The sequence below is a fragment of the Somniosus microcephalus genome, chromosome 20 (assembly GCF_052327205.1).
Source record: "Somniosus microcephalus isolate GS21.2 chromosome 20, FLI_Smic_1.0, whole genome shotgun sequence".
In the NCBI taxonomy this organism is placed as follows: Eukaryota; Metazoa; Chordata; class Chondrichthyes; order Squaliformes; family Somniosidae; genus Somniosus; species Somniosus microcephalus.
In genome coordinates, this window is record NC_141006.1 from 32,130,457 (window position 1) to 32,152,416 (window position 21,960).

General features: G+C 46.9%; 1 protein-coding gene across 2 annotated transcripts; it reads right to left on the minus strand.

Moving 5' to 3' along the window:
* Positions 1–1,983: 1,983 nt before the first annotated feature.
* Positions 1,984–16,633, minus strand: meaf6 (MYST/Esa1-associated factor 6). 2 transcript variants are annotated; one of them, XM_085962421.1, is made up of 8 exons: positions 16,428–16,633; positions 12,457–12,572; positions 9,876–9,963; positions 9,730–9,775; positions 8,611–8,806; positions 7,829–7,858; positions 5,408–5,441; positions 1,984–2,877 (listed from the first exon to the last, which is right to left on the minus strand). In XM_085962421.1, the coding sequence occupies exons 1-8, from the start codon at positions 16,515–16,517 to the stop codon at positions 2,869–2,871; spliced, it is 609 nt and encodes a 202-aa protein (XP_085818547.1). In that variant the 5' UTR covers positions 16,518–16,633; the 3' UTR covers positions 1,984–2,868. The 2 variants fall into 2 exon arrangements, with proteins under 2 accessions (XP_085818547.1, XP_085818548.1); XM_085962422.1 differs by lacking the exon at positions 7,829–7,858 and having other exon boundaries at positions 16,428–16,630.
* Positions 16,634–21,960: the final 5,327 nt, after the last annotated feature.

The following is a 21,960-nucleotide window of genomic DNA, read 5'->3' on the forward strand; positions in this document are numbered from 1 at the left end:
GACACACCAAACACACTTACCTTTGCACTCATGCACCCATCACTCACCTGAGCACCGACATCGCGACCCCTCCAACTCCTTCAACCCGACGGCCCGCCTGCTCTAACCTGGCGTGGTTTGGAGCCGTCGGGAATCCCACACGACACCCCTCAAAATAGGGATTAGGCTAAAAACTGCCTGTTAACTACCTGTTAACAGGCAGTTAATTGGCACTAATCCCTTCCCGCCTGGTTTCGGCAGGTCCCAGTGCGGGGCGGGTACCCGCCGCCCCTGAAACTTATGTGGGGCGGGGTTTTGGGTGGGATGGTGTCGGGACCCCCGAATTCGGGATTCCCCACCCCCCCCAACACGCCTGAAACCCCGCCTGACGGCTCCAGGAAAATCGACCCCATAGAGTGCTATTCTTCGTAACTCAGTAAGACCCATTATCACTGCACTTTCAATTCAAATCATGCAGTTTGAACGTGGGAGCCTGCCCGTTTCCACCTGCCTGTTTAAACTGCAAAAACGAAAGAATAAACTTCCTTTACCATCCACCTGCAGACAAAAATAGAACACGTCAAGAGTGTTTCACATCAGAGGTTGAAATAACACCAGTAAAATATTTGCGTTTTCCTCCTGCAGGTTACTTATGTCTTGTAAAACATGCCAACCCCTGTGTTGCTTTAAATATCAGAGTTATATAATTCACCAATAAAGCTCAGTGTATTACACAACACTGGAGGATTAGTTGCTATTGAAACAGCGTATTGCTACACAAAACCTTTGAATCTTGGACGGAAATCACTCCCCCCACCACCCCCCCCCCACCACCACTTGGCCCCAGCTGGCAGCAAGGAAACAGTTAGCAGCCGTTGGTGATGGTGATGTCAAATGGAAAACAGCCCTATGCTCTACATATTAAACATGTAAAGAACTTGCTTTTATTGAGCACGCCTCAAAGCACTTTGCAGTCAAAGACTTACTTCAGAACGAGATCACTATTATGCGGGCAAACACAGCAGGCAACGTGCATACGACAAGGTCCCACAAACAGCAATGAGACAAACGACCACTTAATCTATTTTTGTGCCATATATTGAGGGATAAATATGTTGGTCAGGACACCGGGAGAACTCCCCTGCTCTTGCACTAGTGCCATGGAATCTTTTACATCTGTCTGAATAGTCAGAAAGGACATCGGTTTAACAGCTCACCTAAAAGACAGCACCTTCTACAGTGCAGCATTCCCCGAGTACTGCACTAAAGCATCAGCCTAGATTCAAGAGTTCAACAATTTCAGATCATAACCTCGGCCCCTATCACATATATATATTTCCCCTTTTTTTCTCCCTCCCACATGGCAGCAGTCCTTCATTCTGCCAGCGCAATTCACACCCCATCCAGAGCCATCCTTTATTCCTTAACCTGTCCCATTACCACCTCCTTTCGCCTTGAATATCTCTTAAATGTCTCTTAGTCTCTCCTGCTTTCTATCCTATCACTGACCTTCCCTTTTGTTCTTTCATCCCCTCCCCCTTTTCCCAGCCCCTAAACCTGCTTTCCATTTCCTGCTTTTTTCCAGTTCTGACCAAAGGTCATCGACCTGAAACATTAACTCTGTTTCTCTCTCCACGGATGCTGCCCTGGCCTGCTGAGTTTTTCCAGCGTTTCCTGTTGTTATTTCGGATTTCCAGCATCCGCAGTATTTTGCTAACGTAGCCTAGATTACATACTCAAGTCCTGAAGTGGGGCTTGAACGCTTGACCTCTAACTCAAGAGGTGAGGGTGCTGCCACTGTGCCAAGGCTGACGCCAGTTGTGGAGAGCGCTCCAAGTTGTTACACAGATTGAACTTTCGGACTATGTAAAGTACTGAAGCTCCAGTAGTGCTTTGAGACTATAGTTCATATTTGTCAGCAAGATGTCAAGTTGACCTCACGTCAGATAATATTGGTGTTTTTGCTTAAAAGCAGGCCTGTTCAATAATTGTACATACAGCTAATTATATTTAATTTCTTTAATACAAAATGGTCACAAATCCATTTCTCATCTTTAAAAAAAAATATTAAAGCCATGTGTCCAAAAAACAAAAGTCATAATTGTACAAATTAAAAGGTAATATTTATACATACAATATCCAACACACAACAAAATATAATGGGTTCAAAAAATAAAACCACGTGTTGCTATTAAATCTAACTCCATTGAGTCCATTTAGAAATATCTGGAGGTTATGGCCTTCTGCGCTTTTCTCACACTCTCTTTCTCTCACAGTTGCACAAGGCTTTGACACCAAAACGAGAGCATTGCGCCTGTGTACAAAATCCGTCGAGACACAGTCCAGCACAGAAGAAGAAAACGCTTTAAATGAAGTTCAGGTCAAAGAAAAACAAACTGCCATTCGTACTCGAAAAGTGAAATAGTGACGGCATCACTAGCATTTAGGAACTTCCAACAAGAGAATTAAAATCGAATTTTACCAAATGAAAAAACACTTCACGTTTTATGCAGAATATAATCTCACGTAATGCCACTGGTAACATCAAACGGTCAAACTGAGTCACAAGACTTAAAAGCGACCAATTAATTTCCCCCCTGCCCCCATGACAGTTTAAATTGACTATAAAACCCAGTGCGTGCTGTACTTGTACAAATAACAAACTATTGGACTGTAACCATACAGCGACGTTCAGTAGAACACAGATCAGATGCAGCGTATAAAGATGTGAGGTGGCCTCAAACACCGGGATGAGGCACAGCTGCTTTGCTGTGGTATTGAGTTCAGTAAAAATCACTGCGAACATCTGGAGTGAACTGGTTTTACTGCTGCTGTATGTCCATGTTCTTCAAACCCGGATCTTGGCATCCGCAACTGGCAAAAGGTTCTTTAGTAATCCTGCGTAAGTTATGAAAAAGTAAAATGACATCAAGAATCAAAGAGGTGTCCCATATAGTTTCTCAGCTAGACACTTACGTGCACACCAGATAAAATGAGCTCGGAATTAAAGGTTCAATGAGTTTATATTGAAGCACTGTAGATAGTTGAAGATTTAATTTGAATGCAAAGTGACCATAACCCTGTTTATATTACCAAGATTAATTCCATAACTGCACATCCAATTTTGCTTATTTGACCCTGAATTCGATTCCTTCTGGATTCCTGATCCCATTTATATTATAGTTTTCAAGCAAGAAAATCTCACCTGTGTATACGCTATTTTCAGTTCACATACAATTCTAGTCTGGGTGTAAAATGTGTTACATTAACATATTTAAATGATGACACAAGTAGTGCAGCCTTCGCCACTCTGTGTAATGCGGTTTACACATGAATAGCACACTGAGTTCCATCATTACTTAAATGATTCTTTCCTTCCAGAGACATGCCTTCGACTCATCTGCTCAACAGAAGACTGATCTCTCTCTCTGCTGGTCGCAAGAACTGTTGCAATGGAGTTATCTATGTTCAAATGTTTTTTTTTGCTTAACAGGACAGATTGACTGGTCTCCCAATTGGAGCAGCATTTGAGGCTAGTTCTTCTAATGTTAAGATGTTACAATCCGGTATCAGTCTTTACAGTAGAGGACACTAAAATTATCCCAACACTGGACAAACAGGGGGCAATGGGGGGGGGGGGGGGGGAAAGAGAGGAGCTAAAGACGATTAAAATCACTAAGGAGATGGTACTCAGTAAAATAATGGGACTTAAGGCGGATAAATCCCCCGGACCTGATGGCCTACATCCTAGGGTCTTGAGAGAAGTGGCGGTAGGGATTGTGGATGCATTGATGATTATTTTCCAGTACTCCCTGGACTCAGGAAATGTCCCGGCAGATTGGAAAACTGCTAATGTAATACCCTTATTTAAGAAGGGAAGTAGACAAAAAGCTGGAAACTATAGACCAGTTAACCTAACATCTGTGGTTAGCAAAATGTTGGGAGTCCATTATTAAGGAAACAGTAACAGAGCATTTAGATAAACATAATTTAATAGGACAGAGTCAGCATGGTTTTATGAAGGGGAAGTCATGTTTGACAAATTTGCTCGAATTCTTTGAGGATGTAACATACAGGGTGGATAAAGGGGAACCAGTGGATGTAGTGTATTTGGACTTCCAAAAGGCATTTGACAAGGTTCCACACAAAAGATTACTGATCAAGATAAGAAATCACAAGATTGGGGGTAATATACTGGCATGGGTGGAAGATTGGCTATCTAACAGAAAACAAAGAGTTGGGATAAATGGTTCATTCTCGGGCTGGCAATCAGTAACTAGTGGTGTTCCGCAGGGGTCAGTGCTGGGACCCCAACTCTTTACAATCTATATTAACGATTTGGAGGAAGGGACCGAGTGCAACATATCCAAGTTTGCCGACGATACAAAGATGGGAGGGAAAGCAATGAGTGAGGATGACATAAAAAACCTGCAAAAGGACATAGACAGGCTAAGTGAGTGGACAGAGATTTGGCAGATGCAATATAATGTTGGAAAGTGTGAGGTTATGCACTTTGGCAGAAAAAATCAAAGAGCAAGTTATTATCTAAATGGAGAGAAACTGCAAAGTGCTACAGTACAAAGGGATCTGGGGGTCCTGGTGCATGAAACACAAAAAGTTAGTATGCAGGTGCAGCAGGTGATCAGGAAGGCCAATGGAATCTTGGCTTTTATTGCAAGGGGGATGGAGTATAAAAACAGGGAAGTCTTGCTGCAGTTATACAGGGTATTGGTGAGGCCACACCTGGAATACTGCGTGCAGTTTTGGTTTCCATATTTAAGAAAAGATATACTTGCTCTCGAGGCGGTTCAGAGAAGGTTCACTCGGTTGATTCCGGAGATGAGGGGGTTGACGTATGAGGAAAGGTTGAGTAGGTTGGGACTCTGCTCATTGGAGTTCAGAAGAATGAGAGGCGATCTTATCGAAACATATAAGATTGTGAGGGGGCTTGATCGGGTGGATGCGGGGAGGATGTTTCCACTGATGGGTGAGACTAGAACTAGGGGGCATAATCTAAGAATAAGGGGCTGTCCTTTCAAAACTGAGATGAGGAGAAACTTCTTCACTCAGAGGGTAGTAAATCTATGGAATTTGCTACCCCAGAGAGCTGTGGAAGCTGCGACATTAAATAAATTTAAAATGGAGATAGACAGTTTCCTAGCAGATAAGGGAATTTGGGGTTACGGGGAGAGGGCAGGGAAGTGGACGTGAGTCTGGATTCGGATCAGCCATGATCCTATTGAATGGCGGAGCAGGCCCGAGGGGCCGTATGGCCTACTCCTGCTCCTACTTCTTATGTTCTTATGTAACATCTACGCCAGCCGGTTCGACTTGAAGTCAGCTTCACTATCTCGGGTCAGACCACATTGTTACTCCACAACATTGTAAAAAGTACGGCAAGAAAAAAATGACAACAAGTTATACTCACAGTTCTTGGTTTTTTATTCAGCTTGATATCAATCCTGTAATTAAAGCAGAAGAATTATACCTTTGAAACCAGCTACAGCCCCTTTAAAATCACAACACTTCCTATCTATTTATATTGAACAGCAACACTAAGAACAAACCACTTCAGCTACAAGACAGTTTATTTTTCACTATGTAAATAAAGATTAAGCAGTTGTCCCTCTGCAACTGGTTACTTTATTTCAAACTCCCCAATGCCCAACTTATCCCACTAAAAGGAAACTTGAAAAACCTTTCATTGTGGCAGCTTTCCAACATTGAAATTCATGTGCCCCAGCGTGGAGAGAGGTGAATTTGATGAGTCCTAGGCCAATCACCAAGATTTGGGGTCCAGAAGGTCTGGTTCTTCCGTTTACCTCTTGTGCGACAGGCAAGACTGAACCTTAGGGAGCAGGGAAAGGTAGGCAGTGTGAAGGGGAAAGGGAGGGAAGTCAAGGACAACTGGGCCGTTGTTATCAGAGAGAATCACAGCTTTAGATTCTTCAATGGCCATTTTACAGCCTTTGAGTGAATGTCAATTTGGTGCGGGCAGTGAACGGGTATCCACCAGGAAATGAGTCAAGACCGGCTCAACCTCATTTCACTTACTGCTGATGGAGGAAGGAAATTTCCATTCCTTTAGTCTGGCCTGGATTTGGTTCAAGAGGTGAACAGTGTGCAAACCCATGAGGCCAGCAAAACTTTCAAAATGGTGACTTGTTAAGCTGCCCCACCTCTATCTCCAGCAGCTCCACAGTCTTACAGATCTCATGTCAGAGTATCATCGATTCCCATCATTCTCATTAACAGCTCCACAGAAAATAATGGAGGCTGATGCCAACTGTAAATGCATGACAATGAAATATAATTTTGTGCGTATCCGCTTATTCTGATGTATAAGCTACACTATTCATAAACTTTGTATGTATTAGTTTAAAATACAAAAAGATTGAGCGCCGTAAAATGCGACATTAGAAACCAAATTCTTCAGTAATCCATTCCGCATCTATGGGTTTCTTGTCTCTTTGCACTCTGCGCATTAACTGAGTACTGAAAGGTCTTGGGCTTTGATAATAAAGATGGAAGAGACCCTAGGTTTACAGTCGAGAACCTGTGGAGAATTATCAATACCCAAAGCCCTGTCCGCTTGGTAAACTGTAGTAACCTGGTTATCTGTTTGCCATTAGAAAGCCTTTTCACTTAACTCACTGAGGGTCTCTTGTGGCAGAAATTTGGAACTGCAGAATTATTATAAACCAATGGATCGATGCCGTACTTGTATTACATTACTGGTGTGAGACTGAACAGCTGTGGAGTGCAAAGGGCAGCCAACAGGACTGGAGTTATACTGTGGGCCAACGTTCTCGTGACCGCGCAGTGACTTACGGGTCCCGCGCAGCCGGCTCCATGGCGTCCGAATGGCAAAAACCACGCATGTGCAGTCATTTGGATGGGCCGCGCATCCAAATATAAAAATTATTACGGGGAACAATGCTGTGGGCTGCACTTAGCTTGGACGCACGCCCTGCAGAGACCTTGACGCATGAATGCTCATACTGCATACACCGAGCTCTGCTGCCTGAAAACTGTGTTTTATTCGGAGACTTAATACAAAGTTTATGATAGCGAAATACTGCGGGTGCTGGGAATCTGAAATAACAGAAAACGCTGTAAACACTCAGCAGGCCAGGCAGCGTCCGTGGAGAGAGAAACAGGGTCAACGTTTCAGGTCGGAGACCCTTCGTCAGAACTGGAAGAAGTTGGAGGTGTAACAGGTGCAGAGGCGGGGAAAGGGGTGGCGGAGGGGAGGAAGGAACTGATGGGACAGTCTGTGCAAGGCAGGAGTGGTTCAATGTTACAACTGGGGATGGCAGAATCATCAACAGCTGCCACCTGGAAAAATGGGGGGTGGGGTTATGGTCTGAAATTGTGGAACTCAATGTTGAGTTCAGAAGGCTGTAAAGTGCCTAATTAAAAGATGAGGTGCTGTTCCTCGAGCTTACGTTGAGCTTCATTGGAACACCGTAAGAGGCCGAGGACAGAGAGATCAGAGTGGGAGTGGAGCAGAGAATTAAAGTGACAGGCGACCGGAAGCTCGGGGTCGCCCTTACGGACTGAACGGAGGTGTTCCGCAAAGCGGTCACCCAATCTGCGTTTGGTCTCCCCAGTGTAGGGCAGACTGCAAAGTTTATGAAGTGCCGTTGTACTGTAACAGCATCCTTCTGTTCAGAACATATCCCAAACACCAACTAATTGACGCAGATTTTTGATTTACATGCCACCCTAACGTGCATAAAGCAAATATTCAAACTTGCAGCAGCTACTGGCAAAAGGTACTAAGTATTTGCAGAAAGGTCTACAGTCTACACATCACAGTACATATACTGACAGAAAGCAAACTTACTCAAAGTCATAATCAAACATGCCAGATGGGCTGGATGGCAGCATAAGAGAGGAAAGAAAGCAACACAAGTTAACATCCCAGTTATCCAAACCAGTCTCAAACTTAATGCAACGCTAAATTTTTTTGAACAAAAAGGAGACCACCCACCCCCCCCACTGGCACTTTGATAAACTTAATGGAGAAATAAATATATTCAAAAATAGATATTTTTCACTCAACAGTCACAAGCAGCGTTCCCTTTAAACTGCGTGGCCGTGCGGCGCTCTGCAGCTCCCGTGCAGCTGGCTCGCCGGCTTTTAAATAGAAAAGAACCGCGCATGTGCGGTATTTAGAATGGGCTGCGCAACCCCTTAAAGGGGCCGCGCACCCCCCCCAAAAAAATTAAAGGGAACATTGGTCACAAGTTCTTAGAAAATAATCAATGAATGTTTTTAAGAAACATTATTACATGGAACAGTAAGGGTCTTAATCGAGTCTAACCACTTTAATTCGAAAGCAACAGAGCAGCGAGCAGCTGAGTTGATGTTCAGGGAGCAGGGCCCCCACAAACACATACTGAAAGAAATCACGTTGCTTGTATAATAAAATAGTCACATTTAATTTACAAAGTTCACTACTCTGACAGGCTGCTATTCTACTTTCATGATAAAAACGGTTACCAGTGGAAATCCCACACGTGGCTTTGTGAGGGACAAAGTCAGACAAGATAACTGCGACAAGACTCCTCCGCCCCAGCCCACACAGGCTGGAATCTCTTGTGGTCTGCTTCGGCACCAAGTTACCTGTGTCGGTTTTTGTTTTTCCTTTTCTTGTGACTCCCGTGGTGACTGCTGGACGAGGTGGAGGAGGCTGCTTTCTGAGGCTTCACGCCCTGCAGGTGGGAGCCGTCCAGTTCCTCGGTGTCCTCCTGGTGGGGCTCGTTCTCCTGATTCTGGAAGTCTGGTGAGTTGTCACTCTCTGTCCCACTTCCTGGTTCGCCTAACACATTTCACACACAAGATGTCGCAGGGTTGAAAAGAGGCTTTGCTTATCCCAGCAAAGTTAATGAAGTTCCTCAAACCACCCCAGCACAAAGTAACAGAAGCACAATGAACAACCTGCATTAACCTTTAATCATCCAAGTTAAACATGACTGCTGCAATGCTTCCGTTTTTAAAGTATATACTCACACAATACATATCAAACACTTTATAACTTGCTTCCAATTGTGAAATAATCTCTACATTAGATCATCCTGTGAACCGTGACAGACAGACTGTACTGTTGACACCATTATAACTTTGCAATAAAAACAGAGAATGCTGGAAATACTCAGCAGGTCAGGTAACATCTGTAGAGAGAGAAATAGAGTTAACGTTTCAGGTCGACGGCCCTTCGTCAGACCAGGTCATCGACCTGAAACGTTAACTCTGTTTCTCTCTCCACAGATGCTGCCTGTCCTGCTGAGTATTTCCAGCATTTTCTGTTTTTATTTCAGATTTCCAGCATCCGCAGTATTTTGCTTTTGTATTATAACTTTGCACGGTTTTCAATATCATTTTTACACTATTGCTGTTAACGGTTTGAAGGTATGAGACGTTATTTCACTGACACAGTAATGGAAACAGCAGATATAACAAAAAACTTGTTCAGATTAAAATCAATTACAAGAGGTCCGAGGGTGCCAGAGATGCGATTAATTTGGAACACTACTGCAAGGCATGCCAGAGCATATTTAGCAATAAATTAATCTAAGCACCTGTACTCTTCTCTTCCTCTCCCACCCCGCCATTCAGAAGCGAATGCCCCAGTACAATCCCACTTTCAGCCAAACTGCAGATTACTTGTCAGCTCAAGACACTTTCAAGTGGAAAAGTATTTGTTAAGCTCGATAGGAAGTGATACTTTGTTCTAAGACTTACGTTTTTCCACCAGTTGGTCCTGGACACCAGTCAAAGCACTCACCGCCTACAACAGAAGAGGAATCAGCAAACACACGACACTACAAATTGTGCATGCAAATTTTAAACATTCTATAATCAGGTACAAGAAAGGTTACTTTACTCACTGCTACTGAAGTAACAGAGGACTTGCTAAAGAGACGTTCTGCTTCTTTAAACTTCCGGTTCCTTCGATCGTTCTTACTGTTGGTGTTTCTGACACAGAATACAGCTATTAATAGGTGAAGTACTCGATGGATTTATCATTCAATAGTTGAAATACACCACTGCGCTCGTGCTGATACCCTGATCGTAGCTGCCCAGCACAGCCTCCCAACAGGGAAGGACAGGGAGGGGAGGAAAGAAACTCGAAGAGCAATTCACCCTCCCTCACCCGAGGGACTAGTCACACACAAGCACTGGCAGGCCTCCAGGAGTAAGCTGTCCACTTTACTCCAGTATAGACTGCACAGGATGAAGTGAGCCAAAGAGATAGGAGGGGAGAAAACGACTTGTTTATGCTTTTTGTAAACATTTTTACTTCTCGGCTCTTGTAACCTTAAACTCAGAGATCAACCTTAAAGCCTCTTTAAAATACTTTCTGCAATGGCCAAACACGTTGCACCGATACACCAAATAATTTCTTGTAAAACGTCCTACATTCGGAACACACTGCTACCATTAGTGTGTGGACCAACATTTCCAAAAATATAAATCGATCTTCACGCCACCTCCCATCAATTAATGAGTCAGTAACTTCTGCTGCCTAACTGCAGTACTCTTTCACACAGGACACTGGCACAGCCCTGAGAACAAGCTACCACCATCCCTCCTCACAGGAAAACCATTTCACCCTGCAGCAATCTGCACTCTTCTCTCCACGGTGCTGACTCCTGTCTGGGTACGGTTCCGCAGGGCCTGCTGCCCTCCGGTACCTTCAAATGGCCATTCTTCACGTGTCAGTGTTGGCAAACTTCTGAACTGTGGGGATATCAGTCGAGCCCAATCCTGTTCGCACCCAACATCCACACATACCAGCAGCAGTCACTGCACGGTGATCAGGAACAGAAGCCCTAGGCCTAGAAATTCAGTGGCACCCCGTTTGGGGCACCAGCCTCACCAGGGCGCTGGAAGTAGCGCCCCGGAAGTCCGCCGCAAATTCACTTTGAGCGCCCCAGAGGGAAGCGCGGCGCTACTCGAGGCACTGCAGCTGAAGATCGCAGTGCAACGTGCCGCAGCGCCACACGCTGCGGCACGGCGCGCTGCGGTACTGCAGGCCTTCCTCCCCTTCTTAAAGGGGAGGGGCCTGCTGCAGCGCGATCGACGGTCGCGAGTGCCGGCAAAACAGTCCGGCACCGAGGAGAAGTGCCAGGCTCTTGGGACACAGACGGCACTCCGCGGGGGGGGGGGGGGGGGGGCTCAGGAGGCCGGGGACGATGGCACGGAGGGGTGCTGGCAGGCGGCCAGCAAAAAAAATGGCCGCCCCGCACCTCAGCGCCTCTACCGCCACAGGTAGGCCCCCCTGAACCGGTCGCAAGCGTTAAAGCAGGGGGCGTTACTAAATTTCGCAATCGGGGCGGTAACGGGGCACTGTGCACGCCAATGATGTCATCGGTAGCGGCGCAGCGCTAACGGCTAGCGCCGCCATTAGCGCACCGCTAAATTTAGCGGGAGGCGTGGGCAGTGGCGTCCAACCCACTAAGTGCCCTCTTAAGGCGCTAATGGGTGGCGCAGCCCACTGAATTTCTAGGCCCTCGTGTCAGCCGTGGCTCAGCTGGTAGCACCCTCGCCTCTGAGTCAAAGGTCGTGGGTTCAAGTCCCACTCCAGAGACTTGAGCATAAAAATCTAGGCTGACCTGTCAGTGCAGTGCTGAGGGAGTGCTGCACAATCAAGGGTGCCGTCATTCGGATGAGACGTTAACCCGAGACCCCGTCCGCTCTCTCAGGTGGCCATAAAAGATCTCACGGCACCAGTTCGAGGAACAGCAGAGGCGTTCTCCCCCCGGTGTCCTGGCCAATATTAATCCCTCAATCAACATCAGTATCTGCTCATTCTCACATCGCTGTTTGTGGGAGCTTGCTGTGCGCAAATTAGCTGCCACGTTTCCTACATTACAACAGTGACTACACTTCCAAAAAGTACTTCATTGATTGTAAAGCACTTTGAGACGTCCGGTAGTCGTGAAAGGCGCTATATAAATGCAAGTCTTTCTTTTCTTACGAATTCGTGGCCTTCGCCCAGAGGTGCTGAGGCCAATTACTGACCCAGCTTGAGGTGGGCTAACGTGGCACTGACCAGAGATTAACCCAGAGACTTTAGCGGCTCAATTATATAATAGGGAGTACTTTTATTAACTGAACTATAGGAAAGCCCATCAGGAGAACTCACTGCAATTTTTTGTACATACAGAGCTGTCTGCATTCAGATTCCACGCACCTTAATAAAGTTTAGTGCTACACACATGGTCTATGAAAGTGATACTAAAATTCTTTAAAATGTCGCAACATAAATTTGTGGCTCATTTTGTTTGGAAAAGTATGATACAATCAATATGGCCATTCTAGATGTCAACTTTCAATTCAAAATGCTTTTAGTAACAGACTCAATAATAAAAGAAATGGTGTAATATCCACTGTGGAATTTTATGTAGGATTTTCAGAATCAGACTTGAAAGCTCCAACTACAAGGGCTCTTGCTGTTAAACATACTTCTGATTGGTTAAGTAACGATCCCATCCTCGAATGATATTCCCATACATCTGGGTATCTTCCAAATAACTGCCTTCAAAGGCATAGATCTGCCGTTCCAAGTTTGCCAAAGTCTCCTGTAAAAATAGTAAGTTATGTAAATATTTGTAAAACTGTTGCAGTGAAACATTATCTGCTGTGAAGAGAAGTGTTTCAACCGGTTTATAGATTCAGAGATAATCATAGAAAATGGAGCGACACAAAGTAAATTTACAGGGCTGGGAAAGAAAAATAAATGTTGTCTGTCAGCATACCACTCACTCTCTTTAAACACTTTGTTCCTGCAAATATCTGATGCATGATAATGAATGATACATGCAAGGCTACACTAACCTATCACTGACTATCCTGGAGGGGAAAGTCAGTCTCGTTGCAGGCACATATCTTTGCCAAAGTCTCTCACTTAGGCCCAGATTAAGCAGTCGGTGACAAGTAAGCCTGGTACTGCACTTGGATATGTAGAATATTAAGGTGGTTATCACATTCTTCGACAGCTCCTCCCAAACCTCTTCCACCTGGAAGGACAAGGGCAGCAGGTGCATGGGATCACCGTCACCTCCAAGTTCCCCTCCAAGTCACACACCATCCTGACTTAGAAATATATCGCCGATCCTTCATCGTCGCTGGGTCAAAATCCTGGAACTCACTTCCTAACAGCACTGTGGGAGTACCTTCACTACATGGACTGCAGCGGTTCAAGAACACGGCTCACCACCACCTCAAGGGCAATAAATGCTGGCCTTGCTAGCGACGCCCACATCCCAGGAACAAATAAAAAAAATTACCCGCACCTCAGGAGGTATATATTGGCCTTCGAGGAGGTGCAGTGCAGATTCCCCAGAATACCGGGGCTTAGCGGGTTAAATTATGAGGACAGGTTGCATAAACTTGGCTTGTATTCCCTTGAGTATAGAAGATTGAAGGCTGGTCTGATCAAGGTGTTTAAAATGATTCAAGGATTGGATAGAGTAGAGAGAAAGTATTTCTCTGGTGGTGGAGACTAGAACAAGGGGACAGAATCTTAAAATTAGAGCTAGTCCATTTAAGAGGGAAATCAGGAAGCATTTTTCACAAAAAAGATAGAAATCTGGGATTGGCCTCCCCAACAGGCTGTGGATGCTGATACAATTGGAACTTTCAAGACTAAGATAGATAGAGTTTTGCTAGGTAAGGCTATCAAGGAATATGGAGCAAAGGCAGGGAAATGGAGTAGAGGTACAGATCAGCCTTGATCTAACCAAGTGGCGGAGCAGGCCCGAGGGGCCGAGTGGCGGAGCAGGCTCGAGGGGCGGAGCAGGCTCGAGGGGCCGAGGGGCGGAGCAGGCTCGAGGGGCGGAGCAGGCTCGAGGGGCCGAGGGGCGGAGCAGGCTCGAGGGGCCGAGGGGCGGAGCAGGCTCGAGGGGCCGAGTGGCGGAGCAGGCTCGAGGGGCCGAGTGGCGGAGCAGGCTCGAGGGGCTGAGTGGCCTCCTCTTGCTAAGTTTTTTACAGCAAGTAATTGTTGCCCAGATGATGAGGAAACTACAACGTAGGACGAGTGCTGCTGGAAGGCGTTACCTGGGGGTGAGAACACACCGTCATACATCAGGGTTCAGTGCCAACCATGATTGAGAGGCACGGAAATAGGTAGATGCTGATGAAGCGCCACTCATCCAACTGGTGGTTCAATCAGGTACGGGGGGGGGGGGGGGGGGTGCCCATGATGTGGTCAGGAGATGTTGGCTATGCACGCACACATTTATAGTGACTTGCGCTACTAACCATGCTACTCCTCAGGAGCTATTGGTACTTGCCTGCCCAGCGGGGACTCAAAGCTCTGCTTTTCAACTATCTAATGACCAAGTAGTCATTATCCTCCTTTTGTGGGGCAGGGGGAGAAAGGAGCAACTCGGTAAGTGGGGTCCCTTTAAGGTCGCGGTAGTTCCGAGTTATTACAACTGGCAAAGAAAGTTCAAAATCAAGACAACTCTGGTGCAGACTTGGTAATCCAGTACCTGAGCCACAGAGGGTCTGTGAGACTTCAGGGCTTTATTGATGAGTAAGTAGCTATCCTGGCTCACTAATGAAGGGGGGGTGGGCTAGATCTGTCACCAGGGTGGGGGCCCGAATTCTTCCCACTCTGCTCAAGAAAACCCAGCAAGACAAAGCCCTACTGGGCAAGGTGGCCCTGAATGGGCAAACTGGAGACAGCTTACCAGTGCTCTATGCCGACAGGTTGCACAACGGTTTCCACTACAACATCCTAGAAAAAAAAGATTTGCATTTCTATAGCGCCTTTCATAACCTCAGGACGTCCCTAAGCATTTTACAACCAATGAAGTACTTTTGAAGCGTAGTCACTGTTGTAATGTAGAAAATGCGGCAGCTAATTTGCGCACAGCAAGTTCCCACAAACAGTAATGTGATAATGACCAGATAATCTGTTTTTGTGATGTTGATTGAGGGATAAATATTGGCCAGGACATCAGGGAGAACTCCATTGCTCTTCTTCGAAATAGTGCCATGGGATCTTTTACATCCGCCTGAGAGAGCAGACGGGGCCTCGGTTTAACATCTCATCATAATATGATGACCTAATAATAATGATGTTAGTTAGCATGGATAATAACATCTGCAGTCTTCCAGAGTAGAGGAATGAATAACAATACATGCACACCACTTCTGCAGGCAATCCAGGCCCCCCTCCAATATTACACGAGCCCATCAATGCGCTGGTGGGAAGCGTGGTGCCTCATTCTCTGCCCAGGGCACCAGCCACACTTGGAGTAGTGAGGGCAGAATGTCCGCTACAAGCGAATGCTGGTTAATGTTGTTGGTCCATAGTTGCAGTGTCGGCATTCCCAAATAACTGAAGCACTCGGCTTGGGGTCTGCGGATTGTGTCAGCCGTGGCTCAGTGGGTTGCACCCTTGCCTCGGAGTTTGAAGGTTGTGGGTTCAAGTCCCACTGCAGAGACTTCAGCACAAAAATGCAGGCTGACACTCCATTGTAGTACTGACTGAGTGCTGCACTGTTGGAGGTGCAGTCTTTCAGATGAGATGTTAAACCGAGGCACTGTCTGCTCTCTCGCAGGTGGATGTGAAAGATCCCATGGCACTATTTCAAAGAGCAGGAGAGTTATCCCCGGTGTCCTGGCCAATATTTATCCCTCAATCAACACCACTAAAACAGATTATCTGGACGTTATCACATTGTGATTTGTGGGAGCTTGCTGTGTGCAAACTGGCTGCTGCATTTCCTACATTACTGGTAATGGGTAGAAGGATCAGAGGAGAACATTTTTCACCCAGAGGGTGGTGGGGGTCTGTAACTCACTGCCCGGAAGGGTGGTAGAGACAGAAACCCTCGTCGCATATAAAAAGTACTTGAAGTGCTGTAACCTGCAAGGCTACGGACCAAGAGATGGAAAGTGGGATTAGGCTGGAGAGCAAATTTCTGGATGGCACGGACTTGATGGGCCAAATGGCCTCCTTCTGTGCCGTCATTTTCTATGATTACAAAAGTTGGTTCATTGGATGTAAAGCTCTTTGGGACGTCCTGAGGTGGTGCAAGGCGCTATATAAATGCAAGTGTTTTCTTTTATGAATGGCTCTGCAGTCAGTGTGGATGTGCACTGGTGATCAGCATGTGTCCCAGAGGCGGGAAACCCGGCAGTGTAAACACACCCCGCCCTTTAATGGGCCGACAGCCCCAACATCCCCTTTAACTGGCGGCCGGTACCCCGGTCCGCCGGCTCCCCGCTCCGCTCCGCTCCCCCGGATCACTCGCCGCCACCGCCGCTCAGCCATTAGAATTTAATTTGACGGACACAGCTCCGGCCCCCCTCTCAGCGGCCTCCGCCTGCCCGGGCCCGGCCTCTGCTGCTGCCGCCGCCACAGGGACAACCCGCCGGCTCCCTTGCTGCTTCTCGGAGGCCCCTGGCCCAGACTCACGTACCGCCAGCTCCTGCTTCCTCTTCACCAGCTCGGCCAGCTCCCGGCGGGTGTCCGGAATCTGCGGGGCCTGCGCCTTGTTATGCATTGCCATGTTGGAGCTGCCGAGCCAGAGGCGCCGCAGCCAAACCCCGTCTTCAGGCCGCGGCAGGAGAGCTGCGTCAGCGGACCTCCGACCACCGGGGGGCGCTGTGCAGCACAGCGCCGCCTGCAGCACAAGAGGGAGCATTACACCAACACACAGCGCCACCCGCAGTACTGGAGGGCGCATTACACCAACACACAGCGCCACCCGCAGTACTGGAGGGAGCATTACACCAACACACAGCGCCGCCGACAGCACAGGAGGGCGCATTACAGCAAAGCACAGCGCCGCCTGCAGCACTGGAGGGAGCATTACATCAAAGCACAGCGCCGCCTGCAGCACAAGAGGGCGCATTACAGAAAAGCACAGCCCCGCCTGCAGCACAAGAGGGCGCATTACAGAAAAGCACAGCCCCGCCTGCAGCACAAGAGGGCGCATTACAGCAAAGCACAACGCCGCCTGCAGCACAAGATGGCGCATTACAGCAAAGCACAGCGCCGCCTACAGCACTGGAGGGCGCATTACACCAACACACAGCGCCGCCGAGAGCACAGGAGGGCGCATTACACCAACGCACAGCGCCGCCGAGAGCACAGGAGGGCGCATTACACCAACACTGTGGCAAGTATAACCTTCCTTATTAGGTAAGGAGACCAAAATTGTACACAGTACTCCAGGTGTGGTCTCACCAAGGCCCTATACAATTGGAGTAAGACTTAGAAACATATAGAAACATAGAAGATAGGAGCAGGAGTAGGCCATTCGGCCCTTCGAGCCTGCTCCACCATTCAATGAGATCATGGCTGATCATCCAAATTCAGTACCCTGTCCCTGCCTTCTCCCCATATCCCTTGATCCCTGTAGCCTCAAGAAATATATCCAACTCTTTCTTGAATATATTTAATGAACTGGCCTCCACCGCCCTCTGTGGCAGAGAATTCCACAGGTTCACCACTCTCTGGGTGAAGAAATTCCTCCTCATTTCAGTCCTAAATGGCTTACCCCTTATCCTTAGACTATGACCCCTGGTTCTGGACTCCCCGGCCATCAGAAACATCCTCTCTGTATCTAGTCTGTCCAGACCTGACAGAATTTTATAGGTTTCGATGAGACCCCCACTCAATCTTCTAAACTCCAGTGAGTATAAGCCCAATTGACACAATCTCTCCTCGTACGTCATTCCTGCCATCCCAGGTATCAGCCTGGTGAATCTTCGCTGCACTCCCTCCATGGCAAGAACGTCCTTCCTCACGTAAGGTGACCAAAACTGCACACAATACTCAAGGCGCGGTCTCACCAAGGCCCTGTACAACTGCAGCAAGACATCCTTGTTCTTGTACTCGAACCCACTTGCTACGAAGGCCAACATACCATTTGCCTTCTTAACCGCCTGCTGCACCTGCATGCTTACCTTCAGCGACTGGTGCACAAGAACACCCAGGTCTCTTTGCACTTCCCCTTCTCCCAATCTATTGCCATTCAAATAATAATCTGCCTTCCTGTTTTTGCCACCAAAGTGGATAACCTCACATTTATCCACATTATAGTGCATTTGCCATGTTTCTGCCCAATCACCCAACCTGTCCAAATCGTACTGGAGTTTCATGACATCCTCCTCACAGCATACCCTCCCACCCAGCTTTGTGTCGTCTGCAAATTTGGAGATATTACATCCCATTCCCTCGTCCAGATCATTAATATATATTGTGAACAGCTGGGGTCCTAGGACCGATCCTTGCAGTACCCCACTAGCCACTGCCTGCCACTCAGAAAACGACCCGTTTATTCCAACTCTTTGCTTTCTGTCCGCCAACCAGTTCTCTATCCAAGTCAATACCTTGCCCCCAATCCCATGTGCTTTAATTTTGCACGCTAACCTCTTATGCGGGACCTTATCGAAAGCCTTCTGAAAGTCCAAATACACCACATCCACTGGTTCTCCCCTATCTATTTTACCAGTTACATCCTCAAAAAATTCCAGTAGATTAGTCAAGCATGATTTACCTTTTGTAAATCCATGTTGACTTTGTCCGATCCTGTCACTGCTTTCCAAGTGCTCTGCTATTACATCTTTTATAATGGACTCTAGCATTTTCCCCACTACCGATGTCAGGCTTACCGGTCTATAATTCCCCGCTTTTTCTCTGCCACCTTTTTTGAATAGTGGGGTAACATTAGCTACCCTCCAATCCATGGGTACTGTTCCAGAGTCTATCGAGTTCTGGAAGATGACCAGCAATGCATCTACTATTTCCAGGGCCACTTCCTTAAGTACCCTGGGATGTAGATTATCAGGCCCTGGGGATTTATCGGCCTTCAGTCCCATCAATTTTCCTAACACCATTTCCCTACAAATACTGATTTCTTTCAGTTCCACCCTTTCATCAGACCCTATGTTCCGCGGTATTTCTGGGAGGTTATTTGTGTCCTCCTTTGTGAAGACAGAACCAAAATATGTATTTAGTTGGTCTGCCATTTCTTTGCTCCCCATATAAATTCCCCCGATTCTGACTGTAAGGGACCTACGCTTGACTTCACCAATCTTTTTCTCTTTACATATCTATAAAAGCTTTTACAGTCAGTTTTTATGTTCCCTGCAAGCTTACTCTCATATCCTATTTTCCCTTTCTTAATTAATCCCTTTGTCCTCCTTTGTTGAATCCTAAACTGCTCGCAATCCTCAGGATTATTGCTTTTTCTGGCCAATTTGTACTTCTTTACTCCTGTACTCAAATCCTCTTGTTATGAAGGCCAGCATACCATTTGCCTTCCTAATGGCTTGCTGCACCTGCACATTCACTTTCAGTGACTCATGTATTAGGACACCCAGGTCCCTTTGAGCATCTGCATTCCCCAATCTTTCACCATTTAGGAAGTACTCTGCCTTTCTGTTTTTTCTACCAAAGTGGATAACTTCACATTTATCCACATTATATTCCATCTGCCATGTTCTCGCCCACTCACTGAACCTGTCGAGATCCCCGTGAAGCCTCTTCCCATCCTCTTCACAACTAACACTGCCGCCTAGCTTTGCATCATCAGCAAATTTGGAAATATTACATTTAGTCCCCTCATCAAAATCATTGATATAGATTGTGAATAGCTGGGGCCCAAACACCGATCCTTGTGGTACCCCACTAGTCACAGACTGCCATCCTGAAAAAGACACGTTTATCCCTACTCTTTGTTTTCTGTCTGTTGACTAATTCTCAATCCATGCTAGTATATTACCCCCAATTCCATCTGCCCTAATTTTGTTCACCAACCTCTTGTGTGGGACCTTATTGAAGGCCTTCTGAAAATCCAGATACACCACATCTACTGGTTTCCCTTTGTCTACTCCGCTAGTTACATCCTCAAAGAACTCCAAAAGGTTTGTCAAACAGGATTTCCCTTTCATAAATCCACGTTGACTCTGCCCAATCTTACTATTAGTTTCTAAGTGCCTAGTTATTGCATCCTTTATAATAAATTCCAGCATTTTCCCAACTACTGATGTGAGGCTAACAGGTAGTTCCCCGTTTTCTCTCTCCCTCCTTTCTTAAATAGCGGGGTTACATTTGCTATCCTCCAATCTGCAGGAACCGGTCCAGAATCTATAGAATTTTGGAAGATGACAACCAATGCGTCCACTATCCCAATGGCCACCTCTTTCAAAACCATAGGATGTAGGTCATCTGGTCCTTGGGATTTATCGACTTTTAGTCCCATTAATTTTGCTAGTACTGCTTTTTTACTAATAATAATTTCTTTAAGTTCCTCATTCTTGCCACACCCTTGGTTTTCTCGTATTTCTGGGAGGTTTTTTGTGTCTTCCTCCGGGAAAATGTAAGAAGTCACACAACGCCAGGTTATAGTCCAACAGCTTTATTTGAAATCACAAGCTTTCGGAGCGCTGCTCCTTCGTCAGGTGAAGTGGAGAAATGCATAAAGACACAGCTTATATAGTCAGAGAATCATGCCAGATGTTTACAGGTAATGTTTCCAACTGCCATTTATCACACCTCGGCAGAGAGATAATCACAGCAATCAAAGGTGTGAATGGTGTCCAAACAGGTCAGTCAGGAAAACATTACATCAAAGAACAATGAGGTGGGGTCACAAGGGGTCAAATATTGCAGATGCTGGGGTCTGTATGAAAAACAAAAAAACAGACAAAAAACATTTTTTTTTTGCTGGAAATCACAGCAGGTCCGGCCGCATCTATGTAGAGAGAACAAGCCAATGTCGACTCGAATCTGGATGACCCTGCATCAGGTGGGGTTACATGTAGCGTGACATGAACCCAAGATCTCGGTTGAGGCCGTCCTCATGGGTGCGGAACTTGGCTATCAGTTTCTGCTCGACGATTTTGCGTTGTCGTGTGTCTCGAAGGCCGCCTTGGAGAATGCTTACCCGAAGATCGGAGGCTGAATGTCCTTGACTGCTGAAGTGTTCCCCGACTGGGAGGGAACACTCCTGCCTGGTAATTGTTGCGCGGTGTCCTTCATCCGTTGTTGCAGTGTCTGCATGGTCTCGCCGATGTACCATGCTCCGGGGCATCCTTTCCTGCAACGTATGAGGTAGACAACGTTGGCCGAGTCACATGAGTATGTACCATGTACCTGGTGGGTGGTGTCCTCACGTGTGATGATGGTATCTGTGTTGATGATCTGGCATGTCTTGCAGAGGTTGCTGTGGCAGGGTTGTGTGGTGTTGTGGTCGCTGTTCTCCTGAAAGCTGGGTAATTTGCTGCGAACGATGGTCTGTTTGAGGTTAGGCGGCTGTTTGAAAGTGAGTAGTGGAGGCATGGTGATGGCCTTAGCGAGGTGTTCATCGTCATCAATGACATGTTGAAGGCTGCAAAGAACATGGCGTAGTTTCTCTGCTCCGGGGAAGTACTGGATGACGAAGGGTACTCTGTTGGTTGTGTCCCGTGTTTGTCTTCTGAGGAGGTCTATGCGATTTTTCGCTGTGGCCCGTCGGAACTGTCGATCGACGAGTCGAGCATCATATCCCGTTCTTACAAGGGCGTCTTTCAGTGTCGGTAGGTGTCCATCGCGTACATGGTACATACTCATGTGACTCGGCCAACGTTGTCTACCTCATACGTTGCAGGAAAGGATGCCCCGGAGCATGGTACATCGGCGAGACTATGCAGACACTGCGACAACGGATGAACGGACACCGCGCAACAATCACCAGGCAGGAGTGTTCCCTCCCAGTCGGGGAACACTTCAGCAGTCAAGGACATTCAGCCTCCGATCTTCGGGTAAGCATTCTCCAAGGCGGCCTTCGAGACACACAACGCAAAATCGTCGAGCAGAAACTGATAGCCAAGTTCCGCACCCATGAGGACGGCCTCAACCGAGATCTTGGGTTCATGTCACGCTACATGTAACCCCACCTGACGCAGGGTCATCCAGATTCGAGTCGACATTGGCTTGTTCTCTCTACACAGATGCGGCCGGAC